This window comes from Tenrec ecaudatus, chromosome 1, assembly GCF_050624435.1.
Source record: "Tenrec ecaudatus isolate mTenEca1 chromosome 1, mTenEca1.hap1, whole genome shotgun sequence".
Lineage (NCBI taxonomy): Eukaryota > Metazoa > Chordata > Mammalia > Afrosoricida > Tenrecidae > Tenrec > Tenrec ecaudatus.
In genome coordinates this window covers 150,342,369-150,357,098 of record NC_134530.1, presented here as the reverse complement: position 1 = coordinate 150,357,098, position 14,730 = coordinate 150,342,369, and the positions used below count along the sequence as shown (strand labels likewise).

Below are 14,730 nucleotides of genomic sequence, written 5' to 3'. Positions count from 1 at the left end.
TAGGAGGCAAAGGGCATGTATAGAGATCTGAATACAGGCATATACAGATGTAAATATATTTATATACGATGAGGGGGAAATAGGTACATATACATATATTTATAGGTGTAGTATTAAGGAAGCAGATGGACAGTGGGCCCCTACTCAAGTACTCCCTCAACACAAGAACACTTTGTTATAACAATTCGGCAGTCTGAGATGCTCACCTTGCCGGCACAATCGCTGAAGAAAACGGGTGCACAAGCAAATGTGGTGAAGAAAGCTGATGGTGCCCATCTATCAAAAGATATAGTCTTGGGTCCTATAAGCTTGAAGATAAACAAGCAGCAATCTAGCTGAGAAACAACAAAACCCACATGAAATAAGCACACCAGCCTGTCCCAACATGATCGCCGAAGAAAAAGCAGGTACATAAGCAAATGTGGTGAAGAAAGCTGATGGTGCCCGGCTATCAAAAGGGGTCCTATAGGCTTGAAGATAAACAAGGGGTCATGTAACTGAAAAATTACAAAGCCCACATGGAAGAAGCACACCAGTATATGAGATCACAAGGCATCGAAGGGATCGGGTATCAGGCATCACAGACCAAAAAATTCATAGCATTGTGAATGAGAGGGGGTACAGATTGAGGATCAAGGGCCCATCTGTGGCCTTGCAGAAGAGTCATGGGGAGGAGACAAGCCAGTCAGGGTGCAGTATAGCAATGATGAAACATACAATTTTCTTCTAGTTCTTGAATGCTTCCTCCCTCCCCCACCCCCACTATCATGATACCAATTCTACCTTATAAATCTGGCTGGACCAGAGGATGTACACTAGTACAGATAGGAGCTGGAAACATAGGGAATCCAGGACAGATGAACCCCTCAGGACCAGTGGTGAGAGTGGCGATAGCGGAAGGGTGGAGGAAAGGTGAGAGAACAGATTACAAGGATCTACATATAACCTCCTCCCTGAAGGGTGGCCAGCAGAAAAGTGTGTGAAGGGACAGCTTGGACTGTGTAAGATATGACAAAATAATAATTTATAAATTATCAAGGATTCATTGGGGAAGGGGGAACAGGGATGGAGGGGGGAAATGAGGAGCTTATACCAAGGGCTCAAGTAGAAAGAAAATGGAGCGTCTAGCGTTCCCAGGATCGGTACGGGGTATGAGAGGCTCGGCGGCTCGCGGCTTCCCTCCAGCTCGTCGCTCCCGCCGCCATGTCCGTCACCCTGGAGCGGGAGTTTGAGGAACTGGATACTCGGAATTGCTGGCAGCAGCTGTACCTGGAAATTCGAAATGAGTCCCATGACTATCCTCATAGAGTGGCCAAGTTTCCAGAAAACAGAAATCGAAACAGATACAGAGATGTGAGCCCATATGATCACAGTCGTGGTACACTGCAAAGTACTGAGAATGATTATATTAATGCCAGTTTAGTAGACATAGAAGAGGCACAAAGGAGTTACATCTTAACACAGGGTCCACTTCCTAATACATGTTGTCATTTCTGGCTCATGGTTTGGCAACAAAAAACAAAAGCCATTGTCATGCTAAACCGGGTTGTGGAGAAAGAATCGGTTAAATGTGCACAGTACTGGCCAACAAAAGATGACCGAGAGGTGCTGTTTAAAGAAACAGGATTCAGTGTGAAGCTCTTAACAGAAGATGTGAAATCATACTATACAGTACATCTACTGCAATTAGAAGCTATCAATAATGGTGAAACCAGAACAATCTCTCACTTTCATTATACCACCTGGCCAGATTTTGGAGTCCCTGAATCACCAGCTTCATTTCTCAATTTCTTATTTAAAGTGAGAGAATCTGGCTCCTTGAGACCTGAGCATGGGCCTGTGGTGGTTCACTGCAGTGCTGGTATTGGGCGCTCTGGCACATTTTCCTTAGTAGACACCTGTCTTATTTTGATGGAAAAAGGAAATGATATTAATATTAAACAAATGCTACTGAATATGAGAAAATATCGAATGGGACTTATTCAGACACCAGATCAACTCAGATTCTCATACATGGCTATAATAGAAGGAGCAAAGTTTATGAAGGGAGACTCAGATATACAGAAACGATGGAGAGAACTATCTAAGGAAGACGTCCCCAGCTTTTGATCATTCACCAACCCAAATAATGACTGAAAAACATAATGGGAACAGAATAGCCTTAGAAGAAGGAAAGGTGGCAGGTGTTCAGGACTGTCCTCTAAAATCCAAGAAACTGCAGAGGAAAGGAGCGAGAGTGTTTTACGGAAACGAGTCCGAGAGGACAGAAAAGCTAACACGGCTCAGAAGGTGCAACAGATGAAACAGAGGCTAAATGAGACTGAATGAAAAAGAAAAGGGCCAAGATTGACAGACACCTAAATATTCATGACTTGAAAATATTCTGCAGCTATAAATTTCGAATCATTGATGTGCAAAGCAAGACCTGAAACCAACTCCGGAAACGAAAGTGAGGCTTGATAGACCTGTAGACTGCCTCACCACTGTCTGTTTACAAAGTAAACCTTACATCCAGGGAATGAAGAGTACCCACCAGCAGAAGACTTTGCAAAATCCTTTCATTGGATTTATTAGGTGTTTTTTTTTTAATGTGTGTATGAAATGTAGAAAGATGTAAAAGAGATAAATTAGGGAAGACTACTTTGTATTTTGCCATTCCTACTGTATTTTTATACTTTTTGGCAGCATTAAATATTTTTATTAAATAAAAAAAAGAAAGAAAATGTTTTGAGAATTATGAGGGAAACAAATGTACAAAAGTGTCTGACACAATGGGTGTATTGTGGATTGTGATAAGAGTTTTACAAGCCCCAATAAAATTATTTAATTATTTTTTTAAAAGGACCCACTTCAGTGAGTGTTCTAAGATTTCCACCTTTCTTCTGTTCAACACAGTGTTTCCTCCTCTTCCAATTTCTAAGCTCCCTGCTCATTTTCCCTCTCTTAAACCCAAAGAAAATCAAGGCCCTACAAAACTGTAGTTCTATAGCCTCAAGTCTCTGGGTCCAATTGCGTACAATTATCAGTTATTCCAATCCCTACACCCTTCCCAGTCAAGCAATATCTAATACTAAAATCTATTTGTTCTTGTCAACTCCACATGCAATGGTTTAGTAGAATGTATATGTGCATCTATTGCAACTAAATTGCCTTCAGTGAGAGGAAACAAATTGTCTCCAATGTGCCCATTCTGCAGGAGTCTAGTCCCCAGAGGTTTATAACCATCACACTCACACCCAGACCTAGCCTCCCTTAAGGTTCAGGAATTCCTTTTAAACAATGTATCCTGAGCTGGATTATTTATAAAGAACCACCTGAAGCTTCTCAGGTCACAATTCAAGACCTTGGAATATGTTTTATAGAATGGTGGTTAGGTTTGGGGCTGTTAACTGTGCAGTACAAACTTACAAATCACTCTTTAATAGAAAGGTGAAGCTAACTGTTCTCCTAAAGAATTACAGTTTTGAAAACTCTTAGGGGCAGCTCTATGTGTCCTACAGAATCTCTATGAGTCTGAACCAACTTCATGGGAGTGAGTTTGGTGTGAGTTTATGGAGGTTATTTATGACGAGTGCAAATTAGGTTTGAACTTTATCCTTTTTCCTTATTAATCAAAGATCTATTAGTTGATAACTTTCAGAGGCGAAGTTATAACTATCCTACAGTTTAAAGTAACCATGCTATCAAGTGATAGGTGAACCAAACACCCTAGATCAATATTTGGAGACCGTGATAATTAATACTAATCCTCTAGGATAGATAGACCTCCCTTATAGCATTTCCAACGCTGTAAATCTTTACAGCAGATGGACACATCAATTGAAGAGCAGTTAGTAGGCTCAAACTGCCTACCTTGCAGTTAGCAACTGAGTGTTTAACTATTGAACCTCCAGGGTTCAAGGTAAAACTGAAAATCAAGGTAAAATAGTATTATTTTATTTAATTTTTTGTACATAAAAAAGTTTGGAACTGGACTTCCAGGAATATGGAACCAACGTAAAGGCAAGCATGTTGGGAATTCTGTGAGTAAGTGCTGGGCTGGGTGATTAGGAGGCTGAGTGTGGGATCAAGAAGGATCATTCAGGTCATGTGAGAGCTCTGTCACTTGCACGCCATATTTTCGGGGCCCATGCATCTGGTAGACCCAGCCTACCCAATCCTAGCAGCCTGAACTGGACCCAGCCTACCCAGTCCTAGCAGCCTGAACTGCTGGCATGGCCTAGTACTTGGGTCTGCAATGAGTCCCACCCCTCTGCCAGCACCATCAGTATGGCCTGAGCAGTCTGTGGTTGGAGACCCCAGCCAACACTGCCTGAGCAGATCACACAGCCATTGCAGCAGGTACTCATGCCTGCAGCTCACTCCGTCTTACCCACTTGGGTACCATTGCCACTTGCTGCACACAGCCCCAGTCACCCCAGCCAAAATCACAGAGCTGTGCTTGCCTCACACGGCCCTGGTAAGCCCCGCCCACAGTGCTGTATGCACCCCACATAAAGGACCACTTCCAGCGACACCAAAATGTCATCTGCAGTCAGTAGAAGAAAACAAGAGACAGAAATCACAATGTCTGAAGAACATCTGGACTTAGAGATGTATACAGAAGAAGTAGACTTTGAACCATCACAGAAAGAAATCTTCAAAATGCTGCTAAGAGTCATTCAAGATATGAGGGAATCAATACAGAAGAAGAATGAAAAAATACTGAGGATAGAGTAGACTTACCAAAGGGAAATACTAGAGTTAAGAGAAAATGGAGCAGAAGCAAAGCAAACAGTAAAAGACCTTACCAACAGTCTGGAAGAGATGGAGAATCACATCAGCGACCTCAAAGATAACCAAGCAGAATTTAATAAAAGTGAAAGACACTAAAACAAGATAAGTAAAGAAGCTGAAGTAAACCTGAGACCAATGAGCAATGCTATGAAGAGAAGCAATATTTGAATAGTTGGGATTCCAGAGCAAGACATAATGAAGAAATAAACAGCCAAAAATAGCAAGGGAATTCCTGGAAGAAAACTTCCCCAATTTAATGAAGGAGAGTCAGACAATCATCCAGGAAGCAGAGAGGACACCAATTAAACTGAACCCTAACAAGAGCAAACCAAGGCATATAGTAGTCAAATTATCCAATTTTGAGGTAAAGGGAAAAAATCATAAGAGCAGTTAGAGGGGAAAAAATGCAGTCTCCGATAAAGGTAATCAGATAAGAATATACTCAGATTTATCAGCAGAAACTATTAAGAAGAGGAGAAAAGAGAATAGTATCTTCCAAAAGTTAAAGGAGAATAATGGAAACCCAAGAATCCTCTACCCCACCAAACTCTCCATCAAAATGGACAGAAAGGTGAGGGTTTTCCCAGATGGGGAAAAATTTAGAGAATTCGTTTTTTAAAAATAATTAATTTAAAAAACAGTACTACAAAAATTTCACTTTCCAACTCACTTTTGACAGAAGACCAACATCCAAAGAGCACAAATGAGACCACTGCATAGTGTAACACTATCCAGAAGTCATTGCACTGAGAGCAATGCCCAAGCCATCTTTGACCCAATGGTGTAAAGAAGGCAAGAATTAATTACCCAACACATACACAGCACACTGATAAGGAGGGAGACAGAAAAATATCTATCACAAAAGGTACAAGATAACAGCAAAGAATCCACAGATGGATGTAATTACTCTGAATGTCAATGATCTGAATTCACCCATCAAAAGACAAAGGATATCAACCTGGAGTAAGAAACAACACTCCTCAATCTGTTATCTGCAAGAGACACATCTCAAGCTGACACACAAAAACAGGTTAAGGATCAAAGGATGGGGAAAAGTATATCAAGCTAATGGCAATCTAAAGAAAATGTAGGAGTTGCAATTCTAATCTGACAAAATTGATCTCAAGGTGCAGGCCATAATAAGAGATAAGTATGGGCACTATATAATGCTTAAGGGGACAGTAGACCAAGAGCCAGTCAACATAATACATTTATATGTGCCCAATGAAAGACCTGCGAAATTCCATCAATCAAATACTTCAAAAGATGAAAAAAGAAATCACAGAATCGCCAATCATACAAGGAGACTTCAACACACTGCTCTCCAAAAAAGATGGATCAGTGGGAAAGAAGCTCAACAAGGAGCCCACAGAACTAAACCTTACGATTAGACAACTCGACCTGATAAACATATTCAGAGCTCTCAACTCAACTGCAAAAAAAAAAAAAAAAATCCTGTTCTTTTTAAGTGCGCATGGCACATATTCAAAATGAGACCACATGCTTGGACACAAGTCAAGTTTGAGTAAATTCAAACATATAGAGGTCACTCGGACTTCCTTCTGTGACCACTATGCCATAAAGCTGGAAATCAATAAAAGAAAGATATTTTTAAAGGGTAAATACTTGAAGGATAAATAACTAATTTATTCAAAAGGAATGGGTACTGGCCCAAATTAGAAATGAAATTTGGAAGTTTCTAGAAACTGATGAGAATGAGAAGCATACCAAAACTTATGGGATACAGCAAAGGCAGTCATCAGAGGATGCTTGCTAGTGACAAACGCACATACGAAAAAGGAAAAGAGACTTATGTTCAATACTCTATCACAAAACCTTCAGCAGCTGGAACAGAGTCAACAGAATAATTCTTTTTTAGAAAAAAAAAAGAAAATTAATTATAAAAATCGGGACAGAGATAATTACAGCAGGAATTGAGAAACCGCCATGTGTTATTTATAGTGAAGTTCTATCGGCCGAATCTATGAAGCCGAACAAACTAAAACGCCATTTTGATAGCAAGCATCCGAGCTTTGCCGGCAAGGATACCAACTATTTTAGAAGCAAAGCTGATGGACTCAAGAAAGCCAGACTTGACACTGGTGGCAAGTCCACAAACAAAATGTAGCAGCCGTTGAAGCTTCATATTTGGTGGCACTCAGAATCTCCAGAGCTATGAAAACTCACATCATTGCTGAGGATTTACTGTTGCCAGTGGCCAAAGACATTGTTCGAATTATGATCGGAGATGAAATGTTTTTAAATGTATTATTGAGCCCTTCAATTAATCCTACTTGTGTTTATAGGCCAGGCTCGCACAATAAACTATCGCAGTGATGAACTCAAAATGTATTTAATCAGAAAGCAAGACTGCAGTTCAAAGCACTTTTCAGCGATAAAAGTGAACTGCAGAAAATAGCTTACTTGATTGACATCTTTGCCATCTTGAATGAGTTACATAAATTTTTCACTGCAAGGACCAAATGCAAGATGCCCCAATTTGTCTGAAAAGATCTGATCATTCCAAATGAAACTTCAGCTTTGGCAAAAAAAAAAAAAACGGGATGAAAATAAAATTTGCACATTGCCTACCTTATCTGCTTTCTTTGAAGAACATGACATTGAACTAGACAAAAGGATTATGATGATAATTTCTGTAAAAGAACACTTGCACATGCTTGCAGACGAAATTTCATCGTACTTTCCAAATTTACCTGATACGCCATTTGCACTTGCCAGAAGCCCATTCACAGTCAAAGTTGAAGATGTTCCTGTGACAGCACAAGAGGAGTTCACTGAACTTATTAACAGCGATGCAGCGAGAACTGATTTCTCTACAATGTCAGTTACAAAATTCTGGATCAAGTGTTTGCAGTCAGTTCCTGTTCTGTCTGAGACTGTGTTGTGCCTTCTTCTTCCATTTCCAGCAGCATATCTTTGTGAAACAGGGTTTTCCAGCTTGGTGGTTATCAAGTCTAAATACAGAAGCAGACTTGATGATCTTCATTGGGCTCTTGCAAAGACTGCCCTGAGAATTTCTGATCTGGTGAGAAAGAAGCTATCTCAACCTGGGCCCTGACATTGGCTTTTTACACACACTGTTGAAAAATGTAGCAATGTATTTTACTGTTGTTATATTAAGACTATCATGCTACACCATGCTTCAAGACAAATTTTACTTACATATTGTTTTGTGATTAATCACTATGCTTTAATTATGTTCAATTTGTAACAATTAAAACACATCTGATCTTGCATATCAGATATTTACATTATGATTCATAACAGTGGCAAAATTAGAGTTATGAAGTAACAATGAAAATAATTTTATGGTTGGGGATCACCACTGCATGAGGAACTGTATAAAAGAGTTTCAGCATTAGGAAGATTGAGAACCACTGCTCTATTTCCTTTTACTTTCTTCTTGTCCCACTATCATGTTTGGCCTTCATTAGGGTTTCAATAATCCCTCTGAGCTACATTGCCCTTAATCAAGCTCCACCAGGCATCCTACACCCTCCTTGCCATCAATTATAGATCAGTTGTTGTTCCCTTGTTCCTGCTTGGTTGACACCCCCCCTTTCCTTTCTGTTCTGTTCTGTCTCCCCTCACCTGTGTACCCCAGAACCATTAGTCCCATTGTTTTCTCCTCCGGGTTGTTCATCCCAGCTAGCTTATCTAGATAGACATGCAGAGACAATAATAAGCACAAAAACAAGACAGAGTAAAACAAAATAAGAAAACAAACAATCATGACAACAACAAAACTAACGACAAAAAAAGAAAAGCCTATAAATAGTTCCAGGTCTGTTTGTTGACCTTCAGGAGTTTTTTTTCTGGTCGAGTCTGATGGAGTGCCAGGCTCTGGCCCTAAACTCTATTTCTGGTATTCCCCCGGGGACTTTGTTGCTTTGCTCCTGGGCAGGGTATTGCTTATATCTCCTCAGGAAAGATAGAGTGAGAGTACACCTCATTCTGGTGTGCCAATTCTTGAGGGCAATGTTCATGCTCCGAGCAGTTTGTCCCCAGAGATGATTGCAGGGCCAGCCTCAGTTTGAGACATGGCATCCTCTCCTTAGCTGACAGTGCTGCAGAGGACAGCCCTAAAGATACAGTTCCAGGAAAGCACCCTGTCTGACCCACCCACATGGGGGCAAACCATGAGGGAAGTGCAACACACCAGGGATGGGAGCAGAGTCACAAAGTCCCCATGGAATCCTGATTGTAGACTTATGATCCAGTGGGGGATGTGGGGACAAGCACTTGGCATCCCATCTCAACTGGCTGGGGGTTACTCACAAGGGGACCACACTGAATGGCAGGAGGGTGGGGGAGCACTAGACTGCTCCATCCATGACTGGAGGAATAGCAATGGGGACTTTTAGGATATGTGCCTTTCAGACACGAATGCTGAAGACTGAAATTATGTTACGTGTTGTTAGGTAAGTCAGACCTGGGATATGTAACTCTGAAAGAAAAGACTATCTGATTATAACATGTTCTTCTCTCTGTTTTATGGAGAGATATTCATCTGCTCTGTGTCAGGAACCCTGCTAGACTTGTGACTTTTGTAAATTCTTTTTTTGGAGGGTGCCCGGGTGGGGGACTGTGCTAATCTATACAGGATATGCAGGAGGCAATATTATGGAGACAGCAACTAGACTCACAGCTCCTGGGAGGCATGGAAGGGAGAAAAGGAGGGGCAGTTGAGTAGTGAACCAGTAATCATGGGTACAGAGGGGTAGTAAGGGTTCTAAAGTTGATGACGAGAAGGGTGTACTTTTCTGGTCATGGTTGATCAATTGACTTATATCTGAGAGGAATTATTGAGAGGTGAATGATGGGTAAACATGATAGAACAGGAGGGGAGTAGAACAGGACGGGGTGGAAAGAAAAAGGAGAAAATAAGAAAAAAGTAAGAAAGATATATATAACCCACACATACACACACAAAAGAAGTCATAGGGTACATTTTTCCCCACTAAGTGAGCATCTAGCAACTCACTCTGAGTTAGTACACCCAGTGGCATTGCCTGGGAAAGTTCTCTTTGGTCACAGTGAATATTTTTGTAAAAGCAATTTTGCTTGAACTTTGTTCTTTGTGATGGCTGATTTAAGAGAACAGTGTATGGCTGTGAAAGTTTATTTCCTGCTCTGGAAAAATGCCGCAGAAATTATTATGATGTTGAACACAGCTTACAAGGACAGGGCTCTGGGAGAAATTCAAGAGTACAAGTATTTTTCTTGTTTCAAAAAAGGTGAAATGTCGATTCATGACAAACGTCATTCTGGATGTCTGTCAACTTCCAGAACAATGAAACTTTCAACTTGTAGTGTATTTGGAGTTCATTCCCGCAGGTCAGATTGTTAATAAAGCTTTCTATTTAGAAGTTCTGAAAAGATTGCATAACAGTGTGCAGCAAAAAAAGGCCTGATTGGTGGCAGGTGGGGGGCTGGTTTTGCCACCACCAAAATGCACCTACTCATGCAGGCATCTCGGTGTGCCAGATTTTGGCAAAAAAACAGCATGCCTCTCTAGCCCCATGCACCTTACTCACCTGACTTCACTCCATGTGACTTCTTTTTGTTTCCATGAATGAAAAGGGATATGAAAGGACAGTAACTTAGCAATATAGAAGAGGTGAAGAAAAAAATGAGGGAGGTTCTGTCAGCCATCCAAATGGATGAGTTTGAAAAATATTTCCAAGAAGAGAATTGCAGATTTGACAAATAGATTAAATGTAAATGGAAAGTACTTTGAAGGCGATAAGGTTGTTTTGTAAAATAATTTAAATACATAGCTTTGAAAAAAATCCATTTTAGGAGTACCCTAAATCATATATATATACACATTTAGGTGTATTTGTTTTATTTGTATATGTATGCAAATGCAATACGAAAGTACATGGACTTTGGGATTCTACTTAAATCTACATCAGTACAAGAACAGTTTGTTCTAATAATGTGGCACTGTATGATGCTCACTTTCCTGACAGTATCACTGAAGACAAAATGGGTGCATAAGCAAATGTAGTGAAGAAAGCTGATGGTGCCTGTCTATTATAATATATAGTGTCTGGGGTCTTAAAGGCTTGTATTTAAATAAGCAGCCATATAGCAGGGAAACAAAAAGCCCACATGGAAGAAGCACACGATCATGAGGTATAGATGGAAAAAGGTATCAGAATTTCAAAAACAAGCAACCAAATCAATGTGAATGGGTATGGATGTAGTGGAGACCCAAAACCCACCAGTAAGATAATTGGACAGTCCCTCTCATAAGGGCCACATGGAAGGGATTATAAATCCAGGGTAGAGTATAACTGCACAGTATTAAAAAACCCTACATACTATCCTCTAGGCTATTTTTAATATCTCCTCCCCTTACTATTATGGTTTTTATTTTACCTCATTAATCACGTTAGACTTGCATATGTTCATTTGTATATTTAAGATAATTCAATACATGAGCCAAGATAAATAACTCTTCAGAAAACAGGAGTAATGGTTTCCTAAGGGTCCAGGAAGAGGGGGTAACAGGGAGCTGATAGCATCGATAACTGTATAACCCCACTCGAGGGAGCAAACAACAGAACTGTATGTGAATGGATATATTGGATTGTGGAAGATATGGCAAAAAGAAAATAAATAAATAAGGGTTCCTGGGACAGGAAGGGGGAAGGAGAGGATAAAGGGGAGTTGATATCAAGGAGTTCAAGAAGAAAGAAATGCTGTGAAACTGATTGTGATAGCAATTGTACAATTTTCCTTCATGCAATTGAACTATGGAATGGTACGATATCTGTTAGAGCTCCCAATAAAATTATCTAAGAAAAAAAGAAAAGAAAAATATTGGGGGGGGGGGAACAGTTTGGGAACTAACCCATCTACACTACTTGGTAACTTGTGTTTCCAAGATACTAGGCTGAATGCAGCTGTGACTCTGGGATTTACTAATTAGCCCTGCTGATCAAAGGGGTAGCTGCTTCGATGGTGGCAGCATGAACGGAAGAAATGGGCAGATACAAGTAGTCTTTCTAGGTCAAGTCTACAGGGCACTTTTCATTCACTGCCATCAAGTCAATGCCAACTCATAACGACCCTACAGGACAGGGTAGAACTTCCCCCTGTGAGTTTCTGAGACTAACTCTTTACTGGGGCAGAAATCCTCATCTCTCTCCCCTGCAGGGCACTAGGTCTATCTTATTTCACATAGCTATTAAAGCCAACCTCTCATGAAAAATTATCTTAGGAGAGAGAAGCGAAGTAAACAACCACTTGCGAAGCGCATTCTCCAGAACCCGTGGTCGCAGCAGTGATGAAGGTTTAGATTAAAATTTCAGATGATTCTACTCCATTAAAAAAACATCAATCTCTACTATCCCTAAAATCTTTCATGATCATTTTTCCCGACATCAAAAGTCAAAACAGCACAAGTTGCTTTGGGTTTAAATGCAGGAGAGTATCTCCTGTTACTTGAAGGACTATGAAGGATTTAGACCTCCACATGTAAAATGATCGTGGCCTCTTTTCTAGGCTTTGTAAATTGACCTTTTGGGGTATAACTTTCATAAGTCAGTTGGCCCACCAGAGTAATTAAATTAAATCATTTATATACTGTTTACTGAGGGTTGGTGGAGTTTTATCTGTCACATTTGCATGACTAGGATAAAGTATTATATTTAAGAGTTCACATATTCATTATTCACCACTTCCACTGAACCCTGCTTACCACATCAGGATATCAGAGATAGACATTTCCAGTATCCTGATGCAGTAACCCCTTCAGCTTCGAGTCACATCACTGTCTCCTCATAGCTCTCAGTGGTCCCAGAGTTACTTTTTATGACAAGACAAACCACCGGTCTCTCTGTTGGGAATGTCTGCTCTAGACTGGGTACCATGAGCATTTCATGTTCATGTTCCCCATTTGTATTCAGCCGCAAAAGATCTCTTTAACGTGTCAAAAATCAAATATATCACTTTGAGTATTAAGGTGGGCCTGACCCAAGCCATGGCATTTTCAGTCTCTTCAAATGCATGCAAAAACTAGACGATGAATAAAAAGGACTATAGAAGAGTTGATACTCTGCATATGGTGTTGATGAAAAATATTGAAAATCCCATGGATAGACTGAAGGATGAAGAAAAAATCTGGTTAAGAAATACATTCAGAATGCCCCTTAGCCATGTCTCATGTACTTTGGACATGTTATCAGAAGGGACCAATTCCTCTAAAAGGACACCATGTTTGGTAAAGGGTCAGCAAAAAAAAAAAAAAAACAGGAAGACTATCAACAAGATGGATTGACCCAGTGGCTGTAACAAGGCACTTCAGCATAGCAACAATGGTGACGATGGAGCAGGACAAGACAATGGCTGGTTCTGTTGTGCTTAGAATCAGTGTAAACTCAATGGGGGCTTAGCAACAGTTACAGTCTCTATTTTACCTCCACTCTAACCTCTCATGTAGCAACTGTCCTTCATAGAAAGTTTTTCACTTATCTCTTCTTCTAAAACATAGAGTTCTAGTGTTTGTATGAGTGTGTGCATAGATGAAACAATACTAAAAAAGTACTGTGAAATACATTGATATTTTATTAGTTTTATTCCAGATAGACACATTTAACCAAGTTGCAAATTAGATTCTATTGAAGTCAGACAGAAAACCCCATCGTGTAGGGCTTCTGAGGTTTGGTACAGTAATTTGTCTTGATGGCTTCATGTATACAGTCACTATAGTCGGTATTACACCTGCCACACTTACAGCTTACAGCAACCGGGTAGGAGAAATAGGGAGCAACATGGTGTGGACATCCTGGTATTTCTACAGTCCTGTAGATGAAGTCCCTGTACGTACAAACATCCTGAGACAGAGCATATTTGGGGAGAAACAGCTTGCCATTAATATCCTGAGGAAAAATGACAAAGAGGGGATAATGTGAAGGAGCCTTGGGAAACACAGAGATAATGGAATCAGCTAAAGGTTAATTCCCTTTTCTTTACTGTCAAGTATCCTCTGTCACAAATAGGACTAAGAACACATCCACACCAACTCCCATGGAGACAAAAGAGACAGTCTTTCATTCTTGATCAAGGGAGCAAGATAAGGCTTAAGTAAATATGGAAACATGAAACTGTTATAAAGTATTAAAACAATATAGTAGTCCATGCACCCTAGCTCTTAGGAGCCAATACCATGATATCTTAGGAATGAGTTGATGATTTATCACATATTTTTTTCTGAATAGAAACTGACTGATTGTAGGTTTATCTAACTGAAAACTAAAAGAAGAGGGCTGAACAACATACCCGAGTGATACAATATCCAGCACAGATGGTGGTGTTGATAGTTAGGCAGTAAGCACACTCTCTCCTTTCAACGTGCATGGTGTACTCAGTCGGAACACAAAAAGGCACAGCTTGCCCACAGACAAGGCCCAAAACCATGGACATCAGGAAGATAGCAGTCATGCTAAATCAAAGATAAAATTAAAGAACCTATTATATTTATACCTACAGGGCACTCAGAAGGAACATTTTAAAAGAGCTCATTATACATCCAATCCAAAATAATAATAATAGCTATCATTTATTGAATGCCTACTATATTCTAGTTCCTAAAGTAGATGTTTTTCTGTATTTAATATTCACAGAAACTGTTTATTATGCTCTCGGTGCAAGATGTGGCTTTGGTTCATATACCCCAGAGTGTAGAAGCTCATGCAGTTTACTTTATATACTCGTGTATGAGCCGAGTTTTTCAGCACATTTTTTATACAGTTTTTTGTGGTAAAATTAGGTGCCTCAACTGATATTCAGGTCAGCTTATACTCGATTATATACGGTAAACCCTATTTACAATTGCCACTAAACTCCGCTGGATAGTGAAATGGCGAGCCTGCAATAACACAATAGAAAAAGCATCTATTAACCCCCACCTCTATGATTATA

General features: G+C 40.0%; 1 protein-coding gene and 1 pseudogene across 1 annotated transcript; one reads left to right on the top strand and one right to left on the bottom strand.

Annotated features, from left to right (window-relative positions):
* Nucleotides 1–1,126: 1,126 nt before the first annotated feature.
* On the top strand, nucleotides 1,127–2,638 carry LOC142458812 (tyrosine-protein phosphatase non-receptor type 2 pseudogene; annotated as a pseudogene).
* A 10,795-nt stretch (nucleotides 2,639–13,433) lies between these two features.
* Nucleotides 13,434–14,250, bottom strand: TSHB (thyroid stimulating hormone subunit beta). The gene is made up of 2 exons (XM_075540323.1): nucleotides 14,089–14,250; nucleotides 13,434–13,688 (listed from the first exon to the last, which is right to left on the bottom strand). Exons 1-2 carry the CDS (start codon nucleotides 14,248–14,250, stop codon nucleotides 13,434–13,436), a joined length of 417 nt encoding a protein of 138 aa, XP_075396438.1.
* Nucleotides 14,251–14,730: the final 480 nt, after the last annotated feature.